The sequence below is a fragment of the Lissotriton vulgaris genome, chromosome 7 (assembly GCF_964263255.1).
Source record: "Lissotriton vulgaris chromosome 7, aLisVul1.2, whole genome shotgun sequence".
NCBI classification, from domain to species: Eukaryota; Metazoa; Chordata; class Amphibia; order Caudata; family Salamandridae; genus Lissotriton; species Lissotriton vulgaris.
Window position 1 is genome coordinate 753,678,661 of NC_141695.1, and position 18,569 is coordinate 753,697,229.

The 18,569-nt window shown below is 43.3% G+C and overlaps 1 protein-coding gene across 2 annotated transcripts in view; it reads right to left on the reverse strand.

The window, feature by feature from the left end:
• Positions 1-18,569, reverse strand: part of SLC39A11 (solute carrier family 39 member 11) — a 2,411,801-nt gene that overhangs the window by 1,890,272 nt on the left and 502,960 nt on the right. For both annotated transcript variants that reach the window (XM_086930982.1, XM_086930981.1), the window contains exon 4: positions 14,496-14,654. In XM_086930982.1, the coding sequence (XP_086787108.1) occupies positions 14,496-14,654 (159 nt within the window). The remainder of the gene's footprint in view (positions 1-14,495; positions 14,655-18,569) is intronic.

Sequence of the window (18,569 nt, forward strand, 5' to 3'; positions counted from 1 at the left end):
TTTGCTTTTGTTCACTCACTGAGCACGATCGTTATCACAAATTTTTTCAACTGATTCACATTTGTTAGGTTTACAGTTATTTGTTGGAGACCGGTTTACCATCTGAGTCTACGCCAAACGTTGAAGTTTTCAGATACTTGCTTTCTTTTTGATACTTCACCCGGGTGCCGGCAGTATTGATTAATTGAACTTTTTATAGCATATTGATTTAATTCAATATCTTTCACTCTGTATTTCATATTCACAGCCCTAACTATCGCATGACTGCTTGTTTGTGTACTACTACTGTTTTTTACGGTACGCCCTGTTTTAAGTCACTGGGACTAGAGCAAGTTGGGACTTGATGTTCTTATCCACAGTTCCTCTTTTAATTCCTCATTAAGCAGATTGGTCACTTTCACATAGAGCAATTATTTTCCTTTATTTTTTTTTTCATCCATTAATCCATGGCGTTTTGGTAAATTGCAGTGCATAGCATGTAATGCCCTGGCAGCTGATTTTAGGATTTTGCAACAATATGAGTGCGATCCAGGTTTTCCTCACTGCATGTTGTCTGTGATGAAACCTTTGATGTATAATAAGGGATTCTTCATTTTAAATTTATAATTACTTCTGATGAAGTTCACCTCTGAACTAAGTAAAACTGAGATCACCTTCCTGGACGTCAAGATCCAAGTCAGTGGCACAAAGCTGTCAACAAGAACTTACCAGAAACCAACAGCTCGTAACAACCTTCTTGAATTCACAAGCTTCCACCCAAGGCCCCTAAAAGAAAACCTCCCATATGGACAATACTTGCGAATCAGACGCAACTGTTCGGAACTCCAAGATTTCAGAACCCAGTCTGCAGAATTAACAGAAAAACTTAAGCATCGTGGGTACCCCATTCAAATACTTAATAAAGGGTACAAGAGGGCACGCAATCAACCGCGTGAGTCACACCTGGAAGATCAGGCCACCAACGTTGAAACCATACCACTGACCTGCGTAACTACATACAATGCCATGTCTAACTACATGAAAAAATCAATCAACAGAAATTGGCGCATTATATCAAGCATCAAAACCGACTGGGAGAAACCGCTATTCTCTTTCAGAAAAGGGCGCAGCCTGAAGGACAGCCTCGTACACACACGACCCAGAGCTGAAACCCCAACCACGGAAAGATCCATTACAGAAACCTGGGGTCTCCCACAAATCACTGGACACTTTCCATGTGCCAACTGTAGTGTGTGCCACCTCACGACACACACAAAAACACTAGAACTCGAACCCGGGAAAACATGGACACAAAGATGTCACACCAACTGCAACACAGATAATGTAATCTATCTGATCACCTGTTCCTGCGACCTGCGTTACGTAGGAATGACCACCCGCAAAGTCAAACAAAGAATAGGTGAACACCGTTCCAATATCAGGTGTAAAAAATTAACCACCAAACTAAGTCGCCATTTCCTGGAACACAACCACACCCCCAACGACATGCGTTGGACTATTATTGAACATGTAGGTGGCACAAGAAACATCACTAACATTCTTTTTGAAAAAGAACAAAGGTGGGTCTACAGACTGGGCACCCATCTGATTGGCCTAAATGATGACATACCTTGGAATACAGTGATCAAATGAATCGGAGTCTGGCGATATCAGCATTCAATCTATGATTCTTCTGAGCCCCCCCACAAAACCCCCACATGAACAGGCTGTTAGCTATCTGCTATACACCACTTTATGTCACCTCCACGTAATGCGTTTTAGCTTAACAACCATCACGGCACAGATTGTACATTTGTAACGAACATGGTCACCCAGGCAACTCCAGACGCTTTCTCACGTCTCCCTTAGCCAATTAATAGCGATGCCTCTATGACCAGCGTTACGGAACCACGCCCACTCGGCAACGTCACCATTACGGCGGCCGCGTTAACATCAGGGCGGTCACGCAAGCTTTCCCTGTTACCCGGACAACTGAATGGCAGGCCCACTCTCACTCGGCGGACTCTCTGAGACAACGCCCAATAGGGCGCTCGGATACAGTAACGCCTCCGTGACGGCTGACAACGAAAACATGCCACGCCCACCCGGAAGCATTTGCCGCCTTGCCTCACGGCATTAAAAACAACTTACGAACCCCCTCACTTATCGTCGGGGTCCGGTACGAGGGCGACGTAGGTACACCACGGGTGCCGAGCGTCGAGGGCGTAAGTAGGAACAACTTACCTGCAACGAGCTAAGTATTGATCGTGCCCCACTAATCATGATTATAATGCCGGGTTAATGTTTTTCTCTCGTTTTGCCATGAAATAGGGTGTGCCAAATACGCTCCCACCCCCCTCCTGAGACCCATGGTGTTTATTCTTAACACCTCAAAAGTGAGACAATTTTAATTTGATGATCATATGTACATATTTTAATTTGATCGCAAAAATGAAGATCTTCGTGTTTTTATCCCTTAGTCACTACTAGACTGTACCCCAAATAGTACACCACACCTCTCATAGCCCTTGCGAACCCTTGGCTAGTAGGCGGTGTTAAACATAGCGCTATTTCTACCACAGCTATAGTGTCTGTCACGTTTGGAGCACCAATTTCACCATACAAACTACTGGCAACTAGGAGCAACTCTAATTGTTTGTCCTGTTCTATCTATGTGTCTCTGTCCCTTACCTTTCAGGTGCAGAAAACGATAAGTTGAAGCCTCCTAAACCAGGAGTAATTAGGAATCAATCCAATATTCCTAATTTTTTTTTGCACTTTTTTCACTTTTTCTTAATTTTCACATGTCACGTCCCTAGGTAAGGGTGGGCCTTAGAGTGCCCATACCGCCAGGGTTTATCACACCCAGTCCTGAAGAATTGCCCGGTAAATTGACACCGTTTCGATGGCAAGAAACATGTTGACTACTACTCTCTAGGATCCCACCATTCAATTAAAAGTGGACTGGATCCTCACATATATTTTATACTTGTTGTCCTTAGTGATCTTTAATAAAAATTGCTTCAGATACACTACTGACAACTTTTTAATAAATTACCCTCAACACTCACTAATCTTTCATTTTCACTCAACACGCCCTATACCCACTAACCAGCTCCGCAGTAATCCTGGCGTTGCAGCACACCAAAGAGACACTCGGTCTCTTTGGTGGGGCCCGATGATGAAGCATGTCATCACTAGGTGGTGAGTGAGGGCTTTCCTAAACATCCTAGTGTGGTTGTTATTGAGCTCCATCTTTTGGTTCTTTGTCTCATAGACACTCTTCTTTTGTTTATTGAAGGGTTCCTTTCACCTGAAATAAACTGGCTTGTGTGTTACAGCCATGAATATCCTCTTTAATTGAGAATGCTATTTTCTCGTCGTCCGCAAGTGTGATGCAGAATTTGTAAACAATACAGCAAGCCTACAAGCAACTCATAAAATCATTTTTGTTCAAGTGGAATCATTTTTACAAGCCTCTGTAACATTGGTTTGTTTGATTATTAGGAATATTTTTTGATTGACATTGTTTACTTGGAAGCCTTATGGCACCAGTAGTGAATGTTGGGTCTAGTACACTTCGGTGATCTAGCTTTTCATCAAAATAAACCTTTGCCAGTGCCAAACCTTCTTTTTTGATACAAGTAAGTCACCCCTAAGGTAGGACCTAAACAGCCCAATGGGCAGGGTGTAGTGTATTTAAAAAGTTGGACATGTCCTTTGAGGTTTTACATATCCTGACAGTGAAGCACCCTTAAATTAATTGTTCACTACTGCAAAGCCTACCTCTCTCCTAGAATAACATTAGGTGAACGTATTACATTTAATAAGTGATAAGTTTAAATTGGGAGCAGGTATAAGTATTGTGTTTAGGGTCAAAGAATTGTAATGTAAAACCCTCTTTAATGCGAAAGTCGGATTTCAAGTCACAATTTCAAAAGCACCACTTTTAGAAAGTTGGCATTTCCTTCTACCAACCATTTGGTGTCTGCTGCCTGTGTCCTGCCTCACATGACATGGGGTAGCTGGCAGTTGGTCTTTGTGTATTGCTCCCAGACAGTGAAACAAAAGGCAATAGGTGTTGGTATGATGGGCCATCTCTGACTTGATAAAGGGGGAGGAGCTGTTACCTACCACATTTGAACATTACAAAGGCTCTGCCTGAGCATACTCACAAAGGGTTGACACTAGTCTATTGTGACTCCAGAAAATCTGGGCCCTGGGAAGTGAGGCGTAAAATTCCAAACACGCCTGGGACTGGAAACCTCCAGAACATTTACCTACTTCAATGTGGGCACCAGGTATAAATATTGGACGCTCTGACCCAACTCTTTAGTACACATCAAGACCTGTGGAAGACACTGAAGAAAGACTGCTGTGCTGCTTTGCTGCAAGAAGAACTGCCACTCTGCTGCATGACTGCCCCCTACTTGAGTGTGGAGGGCTAGACTTGCATATTGATCACAGGACCAACGGAGTGACTCCAGAGGTTAGTTGGCTGGCTTCCTGATCAGAACCTCAGGGACAGAGCAGTCTCCAACAACCTTGTACCCAGCACCAGGACTCTGCCGCTGTGGGTCCTGCTCTCCGAAGGGATGCCACCCCAGTCCTGGACCCTTGAAAGTGAGCCTTAAGGTTCTCTGCAAGCCCAGCTGTGGTCCCAGGAGAACTGAGGCAAGTGCAATGCATCACCTCCCAAAACGCTTCATTGGAACTTCAGCTCGACGCATCCCCGATGCAGGACTTCACATTGCAGCCCACAGTTTCCTCTGAAGCGATGTCCAACGCTCCCTCAGCATAGCCTATCGCATTGAAAGCCTCGCTACATCTTTGGACCCAACCGGTGCCGCTGCATCTTTGATGCAGGATATCAAATAATGGGGAGTGATTCAATTAAGGAGGTCAAAGGCCCGAATCAAAATAACAAGTTTTAACAAAAGTTTTACCTCTGACACCATAGATCATACACTCTTATTTTTAAACACAGAAGTCCCTTTTATTGACTCCGTTATTCCTATTACTTATTTGTTTTCTTTATATCCTTATTTTTTGTAGGTTAGGCTTGTTAGCAACCTATATACATAAGACACCATAACATTTTCATGTCTTGATCTTTTTTGCACAAAGGTATATACTCTGTATCTCAATTATTAACAACATATAAGTGTAAATTTGTACATATAAACAAGCGTGAATACAGTTTCTTTCATATATTATAAAAAAAAAAAAACGACACAATGTGCTCACAAAAACATAACTCTATTTCAATTCCTCAGGTCAATGTCCTACTGTTCTGCCAGAATTATTAGAGTCAATTTCTCTTGGCAAATCCTACTGTTTTGGTCCTCATAGGGTTCAGAGACTATTGGTAAATATCAGTGTGCTAAACAATCTAGCTCAACTGTGTTTATTTAAACATAGTCAATTCAAATCTATTTCACTCTGATACTCTATAGTTGATGTCAACGCGTTTCGACCTTGATGAAATGTGGACCTCTTATTATGTGTAAGGTCTTCCTCAGGGCACGATCTATGTGACGTAGGACAAGTTTCTAATTCTATTGTTGTTGGGGGGAGTTGAGGTTGCTCTTATGGTAAAGCACTCTCTCTCGTTCTGATACATTAAGTGGACTTCAGGCTTGTGTCATTGTTTCGTTAAGCCTTTTCTTCTGTTGTGTAGCGGTTTATATCTGTATAAGGAGATTTCCACTCAATTCTTCGTGATTTCGGGTTCCTCTTGCTGTTTCTTCCGCGGGTTCCTCTCTTCTTAGTTGGCCGCCGCTCTCTCCGCGTCTGACGTCATTGCCATGCGCTGTGCTTCCTTACCGATCGTGTAACAACAATAGACTATATTCACGCTAGTTTATATGTACAAATTTGCACTTATATGTTTATAATAATTGAGATACAGTGTATATAACTTTGTGCAAAAAAAGATCAAGACATGAAAATGTCAAGGTGTCTTATGTATATAGGTTGCTAACAAGCCTAACCTACAAGAAATAAGGATATAAAGAAAGCAAAAAAGTAATAAGGATAACAGAGTCAATAAAAGGGACTTCTGTGTTTAAAAATAAGAGTGTATGATCTATGGTGTCAGAGGTAAAACTTTTGTTAAAACTTGCATCTTTGATGCAGGACATCCCATCGCAAGCCCCTTGTCGACAGCTTCCTCAACGATGACGCAGGACCTCGCATCACAGTTTCCTGGAACAGCCATTATGCAATGCATCTCCACAACAGGACCTTGCATCGCCTCAGCTGTGTGACACATCCTTGACGCAGGATCTCACAATGCTCCTCAACCAACATTTAAAGTACTTTTGTTCAGCAAACCTAACTTGGTCCTCTCACTCCATCGGGGTCAGCCTCAACTTGTGACTTTGTCTCAGTCCAGCACAACCAAATAATCACAGTTGGCGCTTTGTGCTTCTAGGCACTATTTTCTCTTAAATCTTTAAAATTGCATATCTTTTGTTCTACTGATTGGATTTTTGTAGGTTTGGTGTCCAATTAAAAAAAAAATACTCTATTTTTCTAAACTGGAGTGGGATATTTCTGGCATTTTCACTTTATTTTCTATTCTATTTATATTTCTTGTAGAGGGCATGGCTACCCCACGCTATCAGTTCTAGGTGTAGTGAGCCTGTCTAAAGAGGTTTAGTAATAGTTTCAATTGCTTTCTGAATCTCATAAGGTTGTCCTCTAGTCTCAGGCTGATAGGTAATGAGTACAAGAGTTTTGGTGCAAGATATGTAAAAAAGCGACCTCTGCCTCTGGCTCTCTGGTCTCTGTGGACAACGAGGAGACCTAGATTATTTTACTTAATATCCCTATTGGGCCAAAGAGGGAGTGACAATCTGGTGGAGAATGTGAGGGCCTACTTTATGCTTTGCCCGATGTGTAATAAATAAGGCCTTGATTTGCATTCTACGATCTATAGGCAGTCAATGAAGAGTTTTGAGCCCAGCTCGTGCTGACTGCGTTTTGGAAATGCCTAGCAGTGTTCTGGCCGCAGCCTTCTGGATGACTTGGATCTTTTTATAAGACAGACACTGGGCTGCCAAAGTAAAGTGAGATTCCAAAAGGAAGGCGAGATAGAATGAATCCTTGAATCATAGTCCTTTGGACAGCCATAGGGAGCCATTTTAGAGTCTTCCTTAAAGATCTAAGGAGGACAAAGCAACTGGCAGACACCTTCTTTACCAGGCCTTTCACAGAAATATGTTTGTCCAAAGTAATTCCCGAAACTCTTGACTTCCAGACTGGGGGTAGGACATTCCCCTAGGGATGAAGGCCAGTTAATTTGGTCCCAAAGTGTTGAATTGTAACCAACTAACATGACCTCTGTTTTCTTCCCGTTTAGCTTTAGACAGCAAGCTGCCATCCATTTTGACGCCATCTCCAAACAGCTGTTAAGTCTTAAAGAAGCCAATCTTATATCAGGGGATAACGAAAGGATAATGTATGCATAAGGATCCTGTTGCAAAACCAAATGAATAGCTGATAACAAAAGAGGATGCAAGAGACGATCCATCTGGAGACTGACTAACTGGAAGTAGCTAGACCAGTGGGAACTGGGCCATAATTGATGAACAGCTGCTGAGATTTGTGAATAGATTTGGTTTCATCTAGGTAGAATTTTAGCACTCTCGTCACATCTAGCGAGTGAAGAGCTCTCTCTACTGCAGAAGAAGGGTTTTGGAAAAACATGGGTAAAGAGATAGTCTGATTTACATGAGTGGTTAAAAATGTTTTCGTAGGGTAAGGAGCACAGCGGGGTAAAGGCACGTGACTCCTAGTTACCGTTACGTGGAGCAGGTGAGAGGACGGGTGCGTCCGGAAAGAATTCCTAATGTGCGCCAGATAAGCCCAGTGGGCTTATACAGCGCACATTAGGAATTCTTTCCGGACTAAAACATGTTTAACCACATATTCCTGAACGCCACATATCATTTCCCTTGTTTTGATGTTTTGACTTGGATTGATACTCTGATTCAGCTTGAGAACCTCTACAGACATGACGGTGGCAACATGAGAGACCAATGGAGTGCCTAGGGACATCCTAGGCGCTGGTGTGGCAGGAACCTGAGGTACCACAGGAGGTGGAATGACAGGTGTCTGTATAGCTGGTGAAGGACCAGTCTTGTCATCGCTTTACTCTAGATGTGGACCTCCCACTTCTCGGTAACGGAAAGTCGGAATCCCTCAACATTGATGCATGTCTTGACGACGGTTGTCAGTGCAAGGTCGTTCTCGACATCACTTATCTGGTTCTTGATGTCGAGCATTGACGTTTGTGTGACGTTGAGCCGGTCAATAACGGCTAGCGTGTTGGTGCCGTACCTCCTCTCGACCGGGACCGATAGCGTTTTCTGCCTGAAAACAGCCTTTCAGTCCTCCCACGACCATCAGAGGCTGAGGGGAGAGCTCTGGTGGAAGAATTACTTCCCCCTCCTCTGCTATTCAGTGGGACATCAGAGCGGATTTCTGCGGACTTATTTTACTCGCAGGCGAATCTTCTCCCTGTCACGCAGAGTTCATCTGGAGACAGTCATGCAGATATCACAGGAGGTAGGAAGGTGATTAGATGGTAAACAAATAACACAGACCTCGTGGGGTCTGTTTTATCCTTTTTCCTGCCACAGCGAGGACATTTGTCAAAGAAAGATGGCATTTTAACTAGGAAGAAAGAAAAAAGTCTTTTTCCTGTCAGGAAAAAACCTCACTCAACAGAGAGAGACAAAAGACGTCAAGTGAAGCAAAAAAGACTGTATTTTAATGTTCTATACTGAAGAAAAAACCTAGAAAGGTCGAGTTTAACTCCAAGGGTCCTGTCAGACGGAGTCGGTAAAAAGAACTGAGGTAACTGCCTCTGGCTGAGCATGATGGGATATTGGAGGTCTCTGCTCTTAAAGACACAGCCTCCTTTTTTTCTGCTGATTATAATGGCAGCCTATGGGCTACACTGCCTTGTACTTCTTCATCTCGGTTTTTCACACAGCAAAACAGTTTGCGAAGGTTCTTTTTCTGTGCCCTTACAAATTATTCAGTTACTGGGCACATATTTCATTGCAACCTGTTCTTTTGCCACTCCAAGATGAAGAAATCTGGCCACTGTAGCCTTGTCCTTTACTGCATTAAGACTTTCTTAAGAGCATTTTTGAGGCCTTCCCGAAGAAAGGCGAACTTCAGGACTTAAGTATATTGGATAAAGTGTTCTGGGGTCCCTGGAGATGGGTGGGACTATTCAACACTTATGACTATACATGGAAATTCCCTGCGAGAGAACCAATTCATTTTATCCTGTGACTGGGCTTTCTTGCAGTTTTTTAGTGGGATTAGTTCGTTGAGGGCCGTATTGATCCAATGTTTTTAATCTGTGTAGGAAGTAGAAACATCTTTATCTTGTGTTAGGTTTGGCACTGCATTACTAGTTAAGCCCAATTACCAGCAAGGTGTGTCCAGTTTGGACTATTGCCGGGTAATCTTTGAGTGTATAGTTTTATTTATAGGTTCTCTAACTTTTGGAATAGAAAATGGAATCAAATAGTGATCGGTCCAAACAGCTGGCAGTGGGTGACTCTCAGTCATGCTGGGTATGTTAGTGAGGATTGGATCCAAAATATGACCTTTACTGTGTGCTGGCGTAGTGATCAGCTGAGATAGCTGAATAGCTAGAAGGTCCTGTATAAAGTGCACAGCTTGGGTACAAGTTACATTCTCAAAGTGAATATTTAGATCACCCAGTAACATGAAATTTTCTGTCTGAAGACTATGAGCTGCCAGAATATCTGGCATATTCTGCACAGACTCTGTGGCTGGTCCCCGTAGGCGATAAACAAGCATCCCTTAAAAAGTGAAGATATGAGAGAACGTGATGAAGTAAAACCTGCTTTCACTGCCTGGAATTGTGACTCTCGCCTTTGTGTTTTGGGAGCGATCTACAGTTCACTAGATACATATGCCACCTTTGGAGTGGAGGACTCTGCATGTGCTGATTATTTTTGTTTGGCTCAACTCATGCTTTTGTTACAGCCATGTTTAAAATGAATTTTTTAAGTGCTGCATACATATTTTACACATTGCTTTTAAGTTAAGCCTGACGGCTTTGTGCCAGCCAAGCTACCAGAGGATTAAGCACAGATTAAGTTGAGGTTTGCTTGCGTTTCACCCTAATAGAGATTTTGGCTTCTGCTTCAGAAGGGGTTTAGCCCCCTCAACCAGTAAACCATTTTCTAACATTCATTATAAAACTAAATCTACTTAAAATGGTTCCAAAATACCATGGGATAACGATCATGTCTAAATTATTTGGAATAGACTATTGAGGCACTCCAGATGGTAAGTCTGGAAGTTACTGTCTGCAAAAACGTTTCTATGTTCTCTATGAAGGTAAAATGGAGGCATTGCGATTGCTATATTTCCTCCTGAAAGAGGGTTGCGCACACACAGTCTGCATACCAAACTGTAACTCCCTGCACAGTGTAGCCCCCCTCTAGTCTCCCCCCCAGTAGGTGCACATTGCACCATCCTTCACTTTTGCTTAAGTTCTCATGCTTTGGTATTCTTACCAAGGGAAACTGGTAAAGATGGTTTGTTTTCTTCATAGAATTCACTTATCAAGTGGGAATGACAGGTTTTAAATGATACAAGTAGGCTTACCAAGAGCAAGAAGGCCCATTGTTTCATAAGAAAATAGAGCAGCCAATGTGTTTTTTAAAACAGAGGGCCCGATTCACAGAATGAACTTAAGACTCAATCCTAAACTTACTACTGTTTTGGTATTCACAGATTGCACTTACTACTTTTGGTATTCACAGAATGAACTTACTATTTTTGGCATTCACAGAATGCACTTACTACTTTTGGAATTCACAGAATGAACTTACTCATTTCGGTATTCAAAGAAGTTAGGACTACTAACTTTAGGACGCCTAAATGCCTTCTGTGAATACCGAAAGTCTTAAAATTAGGATTTTTCTCAATTTATTAGTAGTAAAGTTAGGACTACTAACTTTGGGATGCCTAAATGCCTTCTGTGAATACCGAAAGTCTTAAAATTAGGATTTTTCTCAATTTAGTAGTAGTAAAGTTAGGACTCCTAACTTTAGGACTCCTAAATGCCTTCTGTGAATACCGAAAGTCCTAAAATTAAAATTGTTCTTAATTTAGTAGTAGTAAAGTTAGGACTACTAACTTTGGGACGCCTAAATGCCTTCTGTGAATACCGAAAGTCTTAAAATGAGGATTTTTCTCAATTTAGTAGTAGTAAAAGTAGAAGTAATCAGCTGTGGACAACAATTGCACTAGTGGACTGAGGTAAGTGTGCACTTAGCATTAGGGGCTTTGTTTGTCACTCTCCACCCACGCCACCCCACTCCCTGCTTAAGAAGCTGCGGGTGGAGGTGAGGTTCTTGATGTGCTGTGCAGCTTGGGAGACAAAGGTTCATAAATACCTTGGAAGGGTGTGTGAGTGATAGGAAGGATGGGTGAATGGATGGATGAAAAGTGGATGGATAGATGCATGGATAACTTAGTGAATGGGTGGACGTAATAATGGAAGAGTGAGAGGCAGGGAGGGTGTATGAGTGAAAGGGAGGGTGGATGGATGGATAGATAGATAGATAGATGGAGGGAAAGGATGGGTTGATGGATGATGAGAGAAAGGATGGATGAGAGGGTAAATGGACGAATATATGACGAAATTCCGCATACTATCATCCCGCATACCATCATCCCGCATTTTTCATCCCGCATATACTATAAGGCCGCAAACTAAAAGAACTAAAACTTTTAGAACGAATATGCCTTTAGCACGCATGCCTTTACAAGGTAAAAGCATGCATGTTAACGGTATACTCATTGTAAAAGTTTAAAAGGTAAGTGAAAGTACCCTACCCTACCATACACTTCCAAACACTACCCTACACTACCATACACTACAGTCCTTTTACTACATTTACACTACCCAGCACGACGCCCCAACACTACCATTAAGCACTTTACTTCCCTACATAAACACTACAACAGTACCTTAATACACTACCCCCAGCATGACCCTAACACAACACTACACTAAACCCCTACACCCCAGCATTACCCTACACTACACAAACACTACACCACTACCCTAAACCCTAAAACACTACCCCCAGCATGACCCTACACTACGCAAACACTATAACACTACCCTAAACCCTAAAACACTACCCCCAGCATGACCCTACACTACGCAAACACTACAACACTACCCTAAATCCTAAAACACTACCCCCAGCATGACCCTACACTACGCAAACACTACAACACTACCCTAAATCCTAAAACACTACCCCCAGCATGACCCTACATTACGCAAACACTACAACACTTCCCTAAACCCTAAAACACTACCCCCAGCATGACCCTACATTCCGCAAACACTACAACACAACCCTAAACCCTAAAACACTACCCCCAGCATGACCCTACACTACTCAAACACTACAACACTACCCTAAACCCTAAAACACTACCCCCAGCATGATCTTACACTACGCAAACACTACAACACTACCCTAAACCCTAAAACACTACCCCCAGCATGACCCTACACTACGCAAACACTACAACACTACCATACCCCCTAAAACACTACCCCAACCCCTATTACACTTTCCCCAGCACGACCCTACACTTAACAACCACCACAACTCAACACTACACTAACACAACACTACACTACACAATCACTACCCCAGCACGACCCCCACCCTTAAAAATTAACCCAAACCCACCTACCTCTCTCATCGTCGTGGTTTTACAACGCCAATACATTTACCATACATGCCTTTACAACGTAATTCGTTGTAAAGGCATGCGTGATAAAAAGCACATGCGTTATAAAAAAATGCGGTATAATGGTATGCGGGCTGAAAGCAATTGCGGGATTATAGTATGCGGGCTAATGGTATGCGGGATAAAAAATGCGGGATAAGGGTTGATTACCAAATGGACGGATGGATGGAATGAAATATGGGTGGGGGAGCAAAGGATGGATGAGTGAAGGATGTATATGAAGATGGATGAGCCTCTTGTGGCACATTGACCTACTTGCAACTTATGTCTTTGAACTATGTTCCTTTTTCTTCGTCATCCTTATGTAAAGCGCTCTAATCCCCACCTGGGTCATGTTCGCGCTATACAAAACTTAAAAATAAATAAATAAATAAACAATGGATGGATGAGAGAAAGGTAGGGCAGATGGATGTCTCGATGAAGGATGGATGGATGGGTGAGTGAAAGGGTGAATTGATGGATAAATAAATGGATAGACAGTGACTGAGTGAAAAGATGGATGGCTGAATGAAAGGGTAAATGGAGGGATATATGAACAGATGGATGGATGAGATGAAGGATGGATGTATGTATGTAAGGATGGATGGCTGAGTGAAAGGGTGGATGGATGAGCCAATGGAAGAATGAAGGATGGTTGGAGTGAAAGGGTGGATAGATGGAGCAAAAGGGCGGATGGATAAGCGAAAGGATGGATGATTGAATGGATGGATGGAAGAAAGGGGAATGGATAAGTGAAAGGATGAATGACTGAGTGGATGGATTGGTTAGATGGATAGGTGTGCCTGGACCAGTAGCGGGTCTCCTGCATGAGCTCCACAGCTACACTACACCATCCTTAAATATTCACTTGATGAAATAAAAATAAAATACAGACCCACTTTGGGTCCAGTAACAAACGGAGGCAGCCAGTGACATTGTTTTATTGCTGGCACAGGTGCATGAAGGTGCCAGCCCCATTCCAGCACTGTGAACATGTCTGTGTGACTGTGTGCGAGTTAAAGTGAGAGTCAGTGAAGGAATGAGTCGGAGTGAGTTAGAATGAGTGACAGTAAGGAGCAGTAAGTGTGAGAAAGAATGTGAGAAAGGGAGAATGACAGTGAGTGTTACTGTGTGTGAGACTGAGTCACAGTAAGACTGAGTAATTCCGAATGAGTGAAACTGAGTGAGATAGAGTGGGCAAGAGTAGAAACAAACTCACTGCAAGAAAGTGTGTGAGAATCCTTGAAGAAAAAGCTCTTTGGAATTCGAGCCGAGGATTAAACCTCACCACCTTTAAAGGTCACCAGCCACCACCACTGATCATTTTGAAGTGTGAACGATATAAAGGCTGAGTATTGCTATCTGGAATAACTTAACTACATCAAACTTGACTTTTTAGTGTCTCCTGACAATACTGGCATTCTCGGACCCCTTTATCTTATGGTGAACGTTTGCAATTTGCTTTGCTGTTCACTGAATTTCTAAGCACTTAATCTGCCTACTAAGGTCCCTTTCTGAAAATATTCAATAGACACAATAAACCAAGGTCTATAAATGCTGATGCAGCAACACATTAGATAATGACCTACGTAGCAAAACCTGAGATTGTGTCCTGCATCCATCGACAAAGCAATCACAAATTAATATAATGGAACTTAATTAAACAGTAAAAAATACACCAGAAAGGTGGGGCTCACCAAGACGGGCAGCAGGAGATCAGCGAAGTAGACAAATGCGGCCCCCACGCTGAATCCCACCGCTACGGGCAGGAAGGCGAAAGAACCGTAGTTTCCAGAGGACTCTGCCATCTCGATGGCGGGTGCAAGGAGGGACCAATAGGAAGCCGCCAGCATCACCTGAACAGAGAACAAAATGCATTACCGTACCGCCAAAATGAAAACTCTATTCCACTGCAAAAGCCTTCAATTTATTCCCAGCATATGGTGGAAATACACATGAAGAAATACACACGGAAAATTGTCAAAACGTTTATTTTTCAATTTAAAAAAAGGGTTTTCTTGATTTAGTTTTCACTCTATGCCTTACTACAAGATGGATGTGTAACATCTGCGCAAGTCCACAGAGAGATTGGGTAAATTTGTAGTGTCTTTTGCTTCTTGTGATGTGAATTGCACTTCTTTTTAAGTCTCGGCTACAGGCAGCTTTTAGCCGTCTGTTTTTTAAAGATCTCCCTACAGTGGGTTAGGGCCCACCTACTGCTTAATAGCTCAATTGTCACTCATTTAGTGGTTTCTTATCCAAATGACTTGCCATCCTATCTTCCAGCGTTTGTCCATCCCCTTGACCATGGGCGTAGGAGACACTAAATTTCTGGGGGGGACAGGGACAATCTTGTGGACTTTCCAGTGACCCTATACAAATCGCCCATTGTGAGAGACCGTACGCGCGTTAAATGTATACAATCGCATAGTTATGAAGAGAAATATTAAGAAAGGCAGGAAAGTAGTGGACTTGGAAGATGTACTGGCTACTCAAATGTGGTACTACGATCATCCTGCTCAGTTGCTAAATGGTGACAAGTACAAAGAAATTAAACTGAGGGACTTGAGACAAAAACTTCACTAGCAGTATCCTGAGCCGAGATACCATCAGGTGTAAAGCTCCACATAGTTTTAAGAGCAATAGAGAATTGTGAAACACAGAACTAGGAGAGAGTGTGAGTGTGTGTGAGCTGCACGAAGGCTCAAACATGGTGCAGGTAACCTCTAGCCTATAGTCCACCGGTACTCTGCCATAGCCTGCCCTTGCACCCAAAATATGTAAGGGAGTGAGTAAAAATTTAAAGTCACTTAGCTGGAAATCTAATTTGTACAGTGTTCAAAAGCATAATTTTTCATGAAATCCCACTTGAGTGTCCCTAATTCAAGATGACCCACAGCTGTCACATACAAACACAAACAGAAAGCTCGGAGGGCATGTGGCACTTGGCACATGTTTTATCAAGAAGATGCCCTAGCAGGGCTGACACTTCTAAAGGTGGACAGGCACCGACTGGTGCAGTAAGGTCATAAGGGCTACACACATTTCAAATGCTGGTTCAAGAGTGTGAGTAAATCTCTTGCACTTTTTGTGAATCACAAACACAAGCGGCTTAAGTGGGAAAATCAATTTTTAATTTGGGAACACCGTCAGGCCATTAATGGTAAAAGAATTGATAATGGGCAGTGTTTTAAATGGGCCGGTACTCACCGGTACTGAGTACCGGCACTTCCGAATTTTCTGTCCGCCAGTACCGGCACTTTTCTTAGTTGAGGGAAGAGTACCGGTACCCTCATTGAGAGCACAGCAGGCTCAGGTTCAGTGACTCCTCCAGCTCAGGGCAGACGCCGCTTTGCTTACGAGGAGCTTGCAAGTCACAGAGCGCATGAAAGGCCGTTTGCAGAGTCGCTGCTGGAGATTCCAGCAGTGCTCAATTGAATGGCCCCACTGCAGAGGTCTGAGAGGGCTTGCCCTGTGTCATGCTGTGATCAACAGTACAGGGTCTAAACCGACCCTGCACTGTTGATCGGGTGCGCAACGGCTATCAGCTTAAAGTGTTCCTCCATCAGGCATGTGAAATGGGCTGGGGCTGCCAGTCATTAATCCTGTCCGATTTAGGGAAGTGCACGAGCAGCGGCGCCAAACAATCCTCTACCTTCCCAAAGATGTTTTTTTCACCTTTTAGTTCAGCACAAAGGCTGCTTTCCTTTGTGTGCCCCTCTGTTGAAGCAGGAAACGAAGATGTAAAGTGGATAAATTATGTTTATTCAAGTAGTAACATCATAAGGGCCCAAACGCAGGTGGAAATAGTAACGTGTGAAGAACAGCTCTCAAACAATCCAATCAGCAGAACATTCTATAACGTTATTTATATAAGATAAATGAACGTCCCAACAGATGCCATAATCAACACTAGTCTACCAATGAAATAAAGATGTGTTTTTTTCAACATAAACGCATTCCTTATGCATTTTGATATGTGCTGTAACTGATATAGAGGTCATTATGTATCATCATATCTTACCCTTAGCCCCGCCCCTTTCCCACACCTCTAACTAATTTTAATGAGTACCTGCACTTATTTTTCCCATTTAAAGCACTGATAATGGGGCAACTCAGTTTACACTTGCCGCGCCTGCAAAAAGGGCCCTCATATTTTTCTCCGGGTTCAGAGTGGTTCTGCCTGAATAAATGTAGCTTACCATTAATGTTATCAGCGTACTCTATAATATCATTAGATACACAGTGGTCAAGCCATGGGTCTTCCATTTCCCTTGTTGTGGAATGTCATTGCTGGCCAGCGCACTGGAGCTGAGTCTGCGTTACACAAGAGGAGGGTATGGGTTTTAGGCAGAGCCACTGGAATCCTAAAACTGGGGAGCACAACATTTCACTGTCATGTCACACCTGGCTGATCACATGTCAATGTCAGGTAAAATCAAAGTTCAGCAAATAGCAAACTAAAATTGGAGTCAAAGAACAGAAGAGAGGGAGAGGCGCAACGAGAAAGCAAGAAGAAGGGAGGGGGAAAAACGAGTACAACAGACCGACAGATGAATGCAGTGTAACAGCCCTTGGCTTTACTTACAAGTTAACCGAACCAAAAGTCAGTCACTTCAATGGGATAGGTACACACGCAGGAGGGATCTCACACTTAGTGGGAGCGTGCTGCTGCAGCCCTTCCGTCTTCAAGCCGGCAACAGACACTGGGGCGAGGAGTCCGAGGTCAGCAAATGAATCAGTGCACTGCCACTGGCTAGGTTGTATGACGATCCATTGGCCTCAACGTCATCACGGGCGTTCGCATTGTGGCAATTACATCGTAAAGGCAGTTACACCAGCCATTTTCACATTGCACGTAGTTGCGACGCAAATGTGGCCATGTAATAGGATCGCGTGTCACATCGGCGACTATACTTAGCACGTCTTGACAAAGATTTTGCGTGCCCTTCTGCCTTATGTTGCCCTCGTTTTTTGTGGCCTTCTGCCCTCTGTTTGCCTCGTTTTTGCGTGCCCTTCTGCCTTATGTTGCCCTCGTTTTTTGTGGCCTTATGCCCTCTGTTGCCCTCGTTTTTCGTGCCCTTCTGCTGTATGTTGCCCTCGTTTTTTGTGGCCTTCTGCCCTCTGTTGCCCTTGTCATTCACCCATACACCCATCCATCCCATCCATCCGGGCACCATACACCCATCCATCCATTTTGCATCTTCTGCCCTCTGTTTGCCTCGTTTTTCGTACCCTTCTGCCCTATGTTTCCCTCGTTTTTTGTGGCCTTCTGCCCTCTGTTTGCCTCGTTTTTGCGTGCCCTTCTGCCTTATGTTGCCCTCGTTTTTTGTGGCCTTCTGCCCTCTGTTGCCCTCGTCATTCACCCATACACCCATCCATCCCAGTAATCTGGGCACCATACACCCATCCATCCATTATGCATCCATCCATTAATCCACCCACCCACTCCACCCACCCAGCACCCATACATGCACCCATGCATCCATTCACGCATACACCCATTCATCCCAGCCATCCAGCCACCATCCACCCATCATGCATCCATCCATTAATCATTCATGTATCCATCCATGCACCCATGCATCCATTCACCCATACACCCATCCATCCAGTATGCATTTTTAAATGGCATGTGACTGTGATGTTTTTAATATCCCGTTTTGCCATCAACATCGCATACAAATCCCGTTTTGCCAAAACCCCTTGTAAAATCTGCAGCATTTTTATGTGGCAAAACGGCAAAACCCTTTTTATAATCCCGGTCTTTT